Source organism: Nycticebus coucang, chromosome 12, assembly GCF_027406575.1.
Source record: "Nycticebus coucang isolate mNycCou1 chromosome 12, mNycCou1.pri, whole genome shotgun sequence".
NCBI classification, from domain to species: Eukaryota; Metazoa; Chordata; class Mammalia; order Primates; family Lorisidae; genus Nycticebus; species Nycticebus coucang.
The window spans coordinates 86,869,693-86,882,163 of NC_069791.1; the positions used below are offsets into that span (position 1 = coordinate 86,869,693).

Genomic DNA, 12,471 nt, shown 5'->3' on the forward strand with positions numbered 1-12,471 from the left:
TAGAGTTTCACAACCATCACAACAATCAAGATTCATTACATCCATCTCTCCTATAAGTTCCTCATGCCCATCTACAGTTTATTCCTGCTCTCACCCCAAACAACCCCTTATCTGCCTTCCATCCCTACAGGTTTGCCTTTTCTCGACATTGCTTTGAAATGGTGTCATAAATTACATGGTTATCATCCCTATCTGTTAGAGAAATGCAAATCCAAACCACCCTGAGATAACATCTAACCCTAGTGAGAATGGCCCACATCACAAAATCTCAAAACCACAGATGCTGGCGTGGATGTGGAGAGAAGGGAACACTTTTACACTGCTGGTGGGACTGCAAACTAGCACAACCTTTCTGGAAGGAAGTATGGAGAAACCTCAAAGCACTCAAGCTTGACCTCCCATTTGATCCTGCAATCCCATTACTGGGCATCTACCCAGAAGGAAAAAAATCCTTTTATCATAAGGACACTTGTACTAGACTGTTTATTGCAGCTCAATTTACAATCGCCAAAATGTGGAAACAGCCTAAGTGCCCACCAACCCAGGAATGGATTAACAAGCTGTGGTATATGTATACCATGGAATACTATTCAGCCATTAAAAAAAATGGAGACTTTACATCCTTCGTATTAACCTGGATGGAAGTGGAAGACATTATTCTTAGTAAAGCATCACAAGAATGGAGAAGCATGAATCCTATGTACTCAATTTTGATATGAGGACAATTAATGACAATTAAGGTTATGGGGGGGAAGCAGAAAGAGGGACGGAGGGAGGGGTGTGGGGCCTTGGTGTGTGCCACACCTTCTGGGGGCAAGACATGATTGCAAGAGGGACTTTACCTAACAAATGCAATCAGTGTAACCTGGCTTATTGTACCCTCAATGAATCCCCAACAATAAAAAAAAAAAAAAGAAAAATGAAATACTAGGCTCAGTGCCTGTCACTCAATGGTTAGCACTCTGGCCCCATACACTGGAGCTTGTGGACCGAACCTGGCCAGGGTCTACTAAACAACAATGACAGGCTTGGCACCCATAGCACAGTGGTTATGGTGCCAGCCACACACAAACCAAGACTGGCAAGTTCAAACCTGGACTGGGCCAGCTAAACAACAATGACAACTGCAACAAAAAATAGCCGGGCATTGGGGCAGACACCTGTAGTCCCAGCTACTTGGGAGGCTGAGACAGGAGGGTCGCTTAAGCCCAAGAGTTTGAGGTTGCTGTGAGCTGTGATGCTACAGCACTCTACTGAGGGTGACATAGTGAGATTCTGTCTCCAAAAAAAAAGTATTCCATTGTCATGGATATTCCATTACATGCCATTGTTTATGCTTTGCCAGGTTGGTGGACATTTGGATTTGTTTCTACCTTCTGGTTCTTATGAATAGTGCTTCTATGAACATTTGTCTACAAGTCTTTATGTGTCCATTATGTTTTCATTTGTAGCAATGCAATTGCTAGGTTGCATGATAAATTTATTATATGTTTAACATTTTAAGATCCTGTCAAACTGCTTTTGAATGGTTGGACGGTTTTATATCCCTACCTGCAAGGTTCGAGAGTTCCAGCGCTCTGCCTCCTGGTCTGTCTCTTTGATTATAGCATGCTAGTGGGTGTGTAGGGGTATCTCATTGTGGTTTGAATTTGCATTTCCCCAAAGACTAATGATGTTGAGCTTCTTTTCACGCACTTCCTACTCATTTATTTATCTTCCTTGGTGACATGTCTATTCCAATCTTTTGATTGTTGGTCCTATTATGTTACAAGAATTCTTTACATCTTCTACAGGGTGTCCCAAAACTTGCCCCTAAAGTCACCATTCATAAGGAATATGGGAAATTGTAGCTAAATATGCCTTTATTTACAAAATAGTCATTCTGTATACAACTACAACTGGGACTTTAACCTTACACAAGCAAATCATATGTACCATGATAGTAGCCTAAAATAAAAAATATATATATTCATTACAAAATTTTGCAAAGGGATGGCCAACATGTAGAGAATATTTTGCAAGTATTTTGTAAAATTGTGTAATGGATATTTTGTAAGTAAAGGTGTATTTAGCTATGATTTCCCATTTTCCCTAGGTATGGTGACTTTATGGGTAAGCATTGGGACATCCTGGAGATTACAAGTTCTTTGTCAGATATAGGGCTTGCAAATATCTTCTCTCAGGCTTGGCGCCTGTGGCTCAAGCAGCTAAGGCTTCAGCCACATACTCCTGAGCTGGTGGGTTCGAATCCAACCCAGGCCCACCAAACAACAATGACTGCTGCAACCAAAAAATAGCCGGGCATTATGGCGGGCGCCTGTAGTCCCAGCTACTTGGGAGGCGGAGGCAGGAGACTAGCTTGAGCCCAGAAGTTGGAGGTTGCTGTGAGTGGTGATGCCATGACACTCTATCCAGGGCAACAGCTTGAGGCTCTGTCTCAAAAAAAAATTTTTTTTTCTCCCACTATCTTTTCATTTTCTTTCTTTCTTTTTTTTTTTTTATTTTGGCCGGGGCTAGGTTTGAACCCACCACCTCCGGCATATGGGACCGGCACCCTACTCCTTGAGCCACAGGCGCCGCCCTTTCTTTCTTTCTTTCTTTTTTTTTTTGACACAGAGTCTCATTATGTTGCCCTTGGTAGAGTGCCATGGCATCACAACTCACAGCAACCTCAAACTCTTGGGCTTCAGCGATTCTCTTGCCTCAGCCTCCCAAGTAGCTGGGACTACAGGTGCCCGCCATAATGCCCGGCTATTTTTTGGTTGTAGTTGTCATTGTTGTTTGGCAGGCCCAGGCTGGATTCGAACCTGCCAGCTCTGGTGTATGTGGCTGGCGCCTTAGCTGCTTGAGCTACAGGCACTGAGCCTCTTTTCATTTTCTTTTTTTTTGTAGAGACAGAGTCTCACTTTATGGCCCTCGGTAGAGTGCCGTGGCCTCACACAGCTCACAGCAACCTCCAATTCCTGGGCTTAGGCGATTCTCTTGCCTCAGCCTCCCGAGTAGCTGGGACTACAGGCGCCTGCCACAACGCCCGGCTATTTTTTTTGTTGTTGTTCTTGCAGTTCGGCTGGGGCCGGGTTTGAACCCGCCACCCTCAGTATATGGGGCCGGCGCCCTACCACTGAGCCACAGGTGCTGCCCATCTTTTCATTTTCTTAATAGTGCCTTTTGAAGTGGAAATGTTTTAAATTTTCATGAAGTCCATTGTATCATTTTTTTTCTTTTATGGGTTGTGCTTATGGCAGGACATCTAAGAACTCTTTTCCTAACCCAAAAGGAGACAGTCCTAGGGGTGCATCATCTTGACTGACAGAGCCCCAAGGTGGTTATTTGCGTGTAATTTACATAAAATTTACGTATCACTTATTTCAGTTTCTCCCACTAGGCTTCAGAACTCTGCAGAAGGCCTCGTATGGAAACCTTTCCTCCAGTCCCAAGAACACAATCCTCCTTTTTCCTGGCACACTCCTGCTCATCCCTCAGGTCTCAATCCAGGTTGGTGCCCCTTTTCTGAATCTCCAGATCTCCCAACTTCCCCATCAGAACACTCGCTTGGGTTATAATCATCTGTTTCCTTATCTTCCTTCTCCTCCTTTAGAAGGCAAACTGAGTCTTTTCATTTCGTGGCTACATGCCCTTATATCTGGTACATAGTAAGTGCTCATCAAACAGTTCTTGAAGAAAGAATGTTTTATCCATGGAGTCCTGATGCTCCTCCTGTCTGCTATCAAGGGAGGCTGAGCAGCCCCAGTAAGCTGCTGGTTGGACTTTTTGCCTCTGGGTAGGCTCAGCTATCTCTTCCAAAGTGATCTAGACTTTTCGCTTGCCCCCCACAGTCTCTCCCAGGGAAGCCTTACCTGCCCACAATCATGAGCTCCTTCTCAGATGCCCGAGGCCGGAGATGATTCCAGATGTCCATGGTGAAGATGGTGCTGGCACTGTTAAAGATGGAGGTGAGGGAGGACATGAGAGCCGCCACCATCACAGCCATCATGAGCCCACGGAGCCCTGGGGGCAGAAGGGAGGTCAGGGACCTTGGTCTTTTCCTGTCAGCAGCTGCTGCCTTCTCTCCTGACTCTGACACCCCAGGCCCAAAGGGCTCCACTCTGAGGAGGCAGCACCTCAGAGGGGATGGCTGGGCAGTGCCCCCTGCAGAGCCAGGACCTGGGCTTTATTTGGGGCCCCTGGCTGTGGGCTCAGGCCTGGAGCCTGCTCTCAGTCCTCCCATCTTAGCCCCATCTCAGCCCAGAGCCCCGCTGATGTTCTCCCTGCTGGGTGCCCTAGGGGACCCAACTCGGGGTGAGAGGACATTACCTGTGGGCAGGAGTTCCAGCACAAGTTTGGGATACGCGATGTCCGAACAGCCAGAGGGGTTGCTGCAGATCTTCTTGCAGATTTCCGGATCTGCACAAGCCACTTGATCTACGGAAGAAATAGAGGCCCAGAGTGGAGCCCCAGGCTCAGCCAAAACATGGGTGGACACAGGCCAGCACCACAAGATAGATGTATATATAAGGCAGGATTTTATATAAGTTTATAGCTTTATGAAATCAGAAAGAGCCTGGGCTTTATCAGCTGTGACCTGTTACGTAGACTTTCTGAACTTTAGTGACCATATCCATAAAATCCAGATAATAACATAACTCTACTTCGGAAGCTTATGGTAAGAATCGACTAAGGTAACACACTTAACGGAGTCTGATATGCAGGAAGCCCAGCAAACACTTCAGCTTCTGTTCCTGCAACCCAGGAGACTAAGACCCTGGTGGCCCATCTCACAGTGATGTCCTAATAGGGCTCCAGCCCCCTACTGCCAAAAAAAGGGACAAAAGCAACTCGAACCTTTACTGAAGTTCCTCATCGCTTAACACATGGCAAACATTTTTTAAATCCCTCTTTCCCTGACTCATATGGTTCAGTAGTGTTGGGGGTGCCTAACGCAACCCAATACACACACACACACCTCCAAGACAAAAGAGCCCATATCCAAGACAAAGTAGCCAAAGGATCTAGTTAGCTCCAGCCCTAAAGTGCCCACCAAAGGACCCTAACTCACCAAAGCCCTCTGAGCAAGCTGTGGAATTTGCCCACCCCTTCCAGCCCCCTATGAAAGAGGTCTCTAACTACACCTGGGTGCAGACCCCACCTTTGTACTGCCCTGGCAGGTCACCATCCCCTTTCAATAAACCTTGCCTGAACATCTTCACTCGGTCTCATCTCTGGGCTCCAGTGCTTACACCTTTCAAATAACTGTTCTTCATTCTAGATGCAAAGACTCTACATTATTGCTCTGAATTTCTCTCTTCTTCTGCATCAATGTACTGTTTCTACGCTCTTTGGAGCAGTTCTCATTTCCTCCGGTAAACCTATCCATCCTTCCAGGCATGTCTAGTTCGACTTCTTCTTCTTCTTCTTTTTTTTTTTTTTTTGTGGTTTTTGGCTGGGGCTGGGTTTGAACCCACCACCTCTGGCATATGGGACCGGCGCCCTACTCCTTGAGCCACAGGCGCCGCCCTTTTTTTTTTTTTTTATTGTTATTGAGACAGAGTCTCACTTTGTGGCCTCCGTAGAGTACTGTGGCATCATAGCTCACAGCAACCTCAAACTCTTGGGCTTAAGCAATTCTCTTGCCTTAGCCTCCCAAGTAGATGGGACTACAGGTGCCCACCACAACGCCCAGCTTTTTTTTTTTTTTTTGTAGAGATGGGGGTCTCACTCAGGCTCAGGTTGGTCTGAGGTCAGGGCAATCCACCCACCTCAGCCTCCCAGAGTGCTAGGATTGCAGGCGTGAGCCACCGCGCCTGGCCTCGTTCTACTTCTGTTATGATGAATACACTCTGAGCACACAAGCACAGGCCTCCTGCTTCAAAGACAGAAGAGCAAATAAAAAACTATTTTAGTGTGTGGCACAGAGCAGGTGGCCAATGAATTTCTGTGGAGAGAGGTTAGCTATCCCATTATTATCTTCTTCATACTCTATGGGGAAGGCAGAGGTTACATTTCACACATGAAAAGAAGGTCTTGGAGCAGGGAAGGGACCTGATGATATCACCCCACAAGATCATGTTGGAGGCAAATTTAAACCCAGGTCACTGCACTCCCAATCTGGTTGTTCAGAGAAGGAAGGTCAAGAGCATGTATGTTCCCCATCTTTAGTGAGTCTGGCAGTGACTCAATCCAGAGCCTCATCCTACCCACTGGGACCTTGTCATCTCTGTGGTTTGGCACATGTGTCCGAGTGACACCTTTCTCATCACCTTTCATCTCCCCCAGCATCCCACGTCTGAGCTAATCAGTGTTCCTCACACCGTCCCCGTGTCCATCCAGCACCACTCACCCTGCGTAGTCCAGTGGGTCCCATGTAACTTCTCAAGTCTCTTTTGACAAGTTGTTCCAGGTGGGACTCCCGTAAATGATTCCCGGACCCTCCCTCTACTGAATCCACAGGGATTACAGTCCTTCCTTTTCATTTGTAGGTGACAGGGCCTTTCAGCCCATCTTCCTGGGTGAGTGGGCCCTGCCCTGGAGCTCAGTTTGGGAGTGGGCTTGGAGCCCTTCCTGGCTCATGCCAGTTCCCGTCCTCCTTCCAATGCAACATCAGTGTCAGGGCCACAAATTTACAATGGCCTCCAATGCAGACATTTGACAGTTCTCCAAATGAGGGAATGTATTCGGTTCCTATATTTTTATTTCTGTTATTTAAACATAAACATGTAAAGTACACCACAATTTTGAAAGATAGTATTGCTATATCCTTATTTTTTCTTTTAGTATAGTAAAAGATCTAAGAAACAGAAATGGCCCCAGGGCCTTTTATCCACTGGGAGGCCCGAGGGCTAACTGGTTTTTATAAAACTCCAACCACATGTCTTCTCCTGTTGGGATCCGTCCCTCCACTAACATCCACCAGCAGTGGAGAAAATAGGTGCTGTGACTATCATTAATAATAACAACAGTGACTGCTATGAAATAAAAGTAGATGCCCCCCAAGCTCTAGTTTAGACAACATTAAGGTGGCACATCAAAATGATATTTGCTGAACAGTATTGAGAAGAAACAATCTTACCGAGAAAAATGCATATGAGGTCAAAGTTCTTGGCTTTTTATTACTCTTCTGAGGGCACTTAGGAGACGATTAGAAAATATTTACATTCCCGTTGCCAGAACACTGCAAGGTAGGCTAAAGGTCCCGTTTAGGTTTATTCAACTCTATAAAGGTTTTGCCTCTCGTCTAAAAACTCGTATTTTCAAGTCATACCAAGAAGGAGCAAGAATCTTCCTGAGATATTTAATTGTTAACCACAACGTTTTTGTTTTACCTTCTAGGAATGCAACCTTCAACCATAAGACACAAAGTTTATAAAGCATGTTTGTTGCAGAAAATTGTGTTTATTTATTCAATCAAAAAAAAATATATATGTTGGCCGCACATGGCGGCTCATGCCTATAATCCTAGCACTCGGGAGGCCAAAGCCGGTGGATTGCTTGAGCTTAGGAGTTTGACACCAGCCTGAGCAAGAGTGAGACCCCATTTCTACTAAAAATAGAAAAGCTTGCCAGGTGTGGTGGCCAGTGCCCATAGTCCCAGCTACTTGGAAGACTGAGACACAAGTTCTCCTGAGCCCAAGAATTTGAGTTGCCTCAAAAATAATTAAATTAAATTAAAAACATATGCTCATCATGGAGAAATTCTGTGCTTGAACCAAGTTACAAATGAAATAGATAGCTTTGTGATCATTAACCCACCATTCAATAACATCTGCTCACTTGTCTTGGGTCAGTCAACCATTTCCTCTAAGAAAAGGGTTCTCTTCCCAGAAAGCTTCAATCAACTATTTCCTATATGGAAAGGGTTCTCTTATCAGAGAGCTTCAGACCATCTGACGCTTGAAATAAAGGATGCCTCTGTAATCTAAACATAGCAATCTGGGCGGCGCCTGTGGTTCAGTTGGTAGGGCGCCGGCCCCATATACCGAGGGCGACAGGTTCAAACCTGGCCCCGGCTGAACTGCAACCAAAAAATAGCCGGGCATTGTGGCGGGTGCCTGTAGTCCCAGCTACTCGGGAGGCTGAGGCAAGAGAATCACTGAAGCCCAGGAGTTGGAGGTTGCTGTGAGCTGTATGATGCCATGGCACTCTACCGAGGGCCATAAAGTGAGACTCTGTCTCTACAAAAAAAAAAAAAAGCTAATCTCACAGAAGTGGACAGTAGAATAGGAGTTACTTGAGTCTGGGAAGGCTACAGGGGAGGTAGGTCGCCAAAGGTTGGTTAATGGATATGAAAGTACAGCTAGAAGGGAAGAATAAGTTGTAGTATTCTACAGCACTGAAGAGTGATTATAATTAACAACAGTCGATTGTATATTTTCTAATAGCTAGGGGAGCAGATTTTGATTGTTCCCATGCAAAGAAATGATAAATGTTTGAAGTGATAGGTAAGCTAGTTGCCCTGATTTGATCATTTTGCATTGTATGCTTGTGTCAAAATGTCACACGGTGCCCTGTAAATATTTACGGTTAGAAATAATAATAAAAGCACAGGACCCTCAGCCACCAGGAAAACAAAATTAAAAGTAGTAATAAAAGCATTAAAAGAAAAACAAAAGAGATGGCTGGGGCCCATCCTCTGGGGTTTTGATGTAGGTGGTCTTAGACAAGGCCTAAAAGTTTGCATTTATGGCAAGTTCCAAGAAGATGCTGCTAGGTGGGGAACACACTTTAGAAACACTGGTCTAGGGCGGCGCCTGTGGCTCAGTCCGTAAGGCGCCGGCCCCATATACCGAGGGTGGCAGGTTCAAACCCGGCCCCGGCCAAACTGCAACCAAAAAATAGCCGGGCGTTGTGGCGGGCGCCTGTAGTCCCAGCTACTCGGGAGGCTGAGGCAAGAGAATCGCTTAAGCCCAGGAGTTGGAAGTTGCTGTGAGCTGTGTGAGGCCACGGCACTCTACCGAGGGCCATAAAGTGAGACTCCGTCTCTACAAAAAAAAAAAAAAAAAAGAAACACTGGTCTAGGCCTGCAGTGGTGAGAGAGAAGCTTCAAATACACAGTGCTCACCTTACCCTCTCTGCCCTTCCTCACTCTCTAAAACTCCTCCGGAATTACGGCTTGTACTGTATGATAGACTGTTTTAATAGATAGTTTATCTTATTTTTTCATGAGTTCCAGACTCATCAGCTGCATTACAAAGTCCTTAGGTTCAAGAAATGTAGTTTTTATATCTTGTTTGATTATTGTTCATTGGCTGGGTGACTGTTCAGGGAGATGGTCAGGGTCATGTTATTGATGCCCTAGAAGTCCATCCAAGTGTGCAGAAGTGATTTACATAACTCAGGGTCAAGGGTTGGAATCAGGTAGTCTGGGTCCAAATCCTGGCTTACCAGACACTAGCCCAGTGACACCTGGCAAGTCACTTAACATAGGAGTGACTCTAGATTCCTCTTTCTTCTTTTTTTTTTTTGAGACAGAGTCTCACTCTGTCACTGTCAGTAGAGTGCTGTGGTGTCATAGCTCAAACTCTTGGGCTCAAGAGATCTTGCCTCAGCCTTTCAAGTAGCTGGAACATTTTCTATTTTAAGTAAAGACCAGGTCTCACGTTTGCTCAGGCTGGTCTCGTGCTCCTGAGTTCAAGCAATCCACCTGCTTCATCCTCCCAGAGTGCTAGGATTACAGGCATGATAGATTTCTCTTTTTTTCTTCACCTCCCACATCCAATCCATCATTAACCTGTTTTTTGTTTTGTTTTTTTCCGTAGTTTTTGGCCGGGGCTGGGTTTGAACCCTCCACCTCCAGCATATGGGGCCATTGCCCTACCCCTTTGAGCCACAGGTGCCGCCCCATTAACCTGGTTGATCCCACCCTAAAATATGCTTTCAGCCATCCACACTGATCAACCATTATCTCTTCAGAGAGGACTTCCCTGGAAACCTTGTCAAAAGTAGTCTCTGTCCAGCGTCCCCTTGATGTCTTTCAGTTTATCTTCCTCACAGCACTTAGCACAATCAGTAATAATCTCTCTCTCTCTCTTTTTTTGTTTTTGTTTTTTGAGACAGAGTCTCAAGCTATTGCCCTGGGTAGAGTGCCATAGCGTTACAGCTCACAGCAACCTCCAACTCTTGGGCTTAAGCGATTCTCTTGCCTCAGCCTCCTATGTAGCTGAGACTACAGGCGCCTGTCACAACACCCGGCTATTTTTTGGTTGCAGTTGTCATTGTTGTTTAGCAGGCCTGGGCCAGGTTTGAACCCACCAGCCTCAGTGTATGTGGCCAGAGCCCTACCCACTGAGCTATGGGCGCAGCCCAATAATCTCATTAATGTATTTACCTATCTCTGTCGTGTTCCCTCCACCACTGCAATGTAAGTCCCACTGCAGTGGTTCTCAGTCTGTGGATCGCAACCCCTTTGTAACAATGAAAATACATCGCAGCACTGGGAAGGTTGAGAACCACTGCACTACAGCACGGACACTCTGTGTCCAATTATGGAGCGCCAAGGTCTTTTAGAATACAGCCTGGGAGATAACTGGCTTTCAAAATATGTGTTGAATATGCGGATAAAAAAAATGAATGAATTAATTGACTTCTAATTCCAGTTTCCTCCTCTGTAAGATGAAAATAACAGTAATCATACCAACCTCATAAGGTTATTTTGAGGATGAAAGGAGACGATGTATGTATAAAACAAATAATAGTGAACACTACAGTGCTTGTGTTAGGAAATTTTTTTTTTTGAGACAAAGTCTCACTATGTCACCTTCCATAGAGTGCTGTAGCATCACAGCTCACAGCAACCTCAAACTTCGTGGCTTAAGCGATTCTCTTGCCTCAGCCTCCCAAGTAGCTGGGACTACAGGTGCCTGCCACAATGCCCGGCTATTTTGTTGTTGTCATTGCTGTTTAGCTGACTCAGTATAGGTGGCCGGTGCCCTACCCACTGAGCTGCAGGCACAGCCAGTGTTAGAAAATATTATTTCCACTTTACAAGCGAGGAAATGTAGGCAAAGAGAGACTAAATGATTTACATGAGGTCACGTAGCCTGTAAGTGGCAGAAAAAGACGCAGGTCTGGGCAGTTCAAGTCACAGACTGTATTTGTGACCACCACACTCTACCATAAAACTCTTTTCTGGGGGCTGGCCCTTAGCAAGCACACCATGAAGGTTTGAAGCCACGTTCTTTGTTCATGGGCCAGGCCTTGCTCGGTAGCTGTATCTCTTCCAAGTCACCACAAAACGCAAATCCCAGTTTTTATCCCGTCTGGACTTTGCTGAGCCTTTTGACCCTTCCCTGGACTATTTGGGTTCTTCATCCCACCTGGGCTGGAGGAACACAATCCCCGAATCTCACACCCGGGACCACATCCTCTATTTCTCTTCGCCATCTCTTTACTCCTAATTCTTAAGGGTCCTAAATTATTTTGACAAATCTCCTGGGCCAGCTATAGACTATTCTCTTTTCTTTTTCTTTCTTTTCTTTTATTTTTTTGAGACAGAGTCTCACTATGTCGTCCTCAGTAGAGTGCTGTGGCGTCACAGCTCACAGCAACCTCAAACTCTTGGGCTTAAGTGATCCTCTTGCCTCAGCTTCCCAAGTAGCTGGGACTATAGGCACCCTCCACAACACCCGGCTATTTTTTGTGGCAGTTGTAATTGTTGTTTAGTTGGCCCCACCCTTGTTTGAACTGGCCAGCCTCAGTGTATGTGGCTGGTGCCATAACCACTGTGTTACGGGCACCAAGCCTATAGGCCATTTTCATCCTATCCTTTTTTTACTTCTGCCGTAACATTGTGTAGGAGAAGACATAGGGGATTTTCACTCCCCTTTGGTTAATAACAGCCTTGCTGGATATGGAGGAAAGCTTGCTGTTCGAGAAGAGAAGGGAGCTGGCTTCTGTACAGACCACCAGTTGCTGACACTGCAGTGATTCCAAATAGTATCGCCCCCTTCCTCAGTATTGTTTATCCCCGTGGAACAAGTCCATCCTTTACCACATACAAAAAAAAAAAAAAAATTAAAAAACTCTAACAAATAAACAAATAAAAAAAAAACAAGTCAAATATGCTAGAGCTGTGGTTCCCAACCCCCAGCCCACGGACCAGTTCCATCCAGTCCATGGCCTATGAAGAACCAGTCTGCACAGCAGGAGGTGAGTGGCGGGAGAGCAAAGCTTCACCTGTACTTACCACTGCTCCCCATCACTCACATCATGCCGGAGCTCTGCCTCCTGGCAGATCAGAGGTGGCATTAGATTCTCATAAGAGCACAGACTCCGTTGTAAACTGTGCATGTGAGGAATCTAGGTTGCATGCCCCTTATGAAAATCTAATGCTTGATGATCTGAGGTGGGGCTGAGCGAGGCGGTGATGCTGGGGCTGGGCAGCACAGACTATCATCAGCAGAGAGGTTTGACTGCACAGAGACCATAATAATTCAATTCCTCACAGATTTGAATCAAAACCATTTTCCCCCACCCACA

At 45.7% G+C, this 12,471-nt stretch overlaps 1 protein-coding gene across 1 annotated transcript in view; it reads right to left on the reverse strand.

Moving 5' to 3' along the window:
- The window catches only part of SLC5A11 (solute carrier family 5 member 11), a 76,372-nt gene that overhangs the window by 5,833 nt on the left and 58,068 nt on the right, over nucleotides 1–12,471 (reverse strand). Inside the window, exons 12-13 of the mRNA XM_053557464.1 lie at nucleotides 4,315–4,422; nucleotides 3,858–4,008 (exon numbers count right to left, since the gene is read on the reverse strand). Of these exons, the coding sequence (XP_053413439.1) occupies nucleotides 3,858–4,008; nucleotides 4,315–4,422 (259 nt within the window). The remainder of the gene's footprint in view (nucleotides 1–3,857; nucleotides 4,009–4,314; nucleotides 4,423–12,471) is intronic.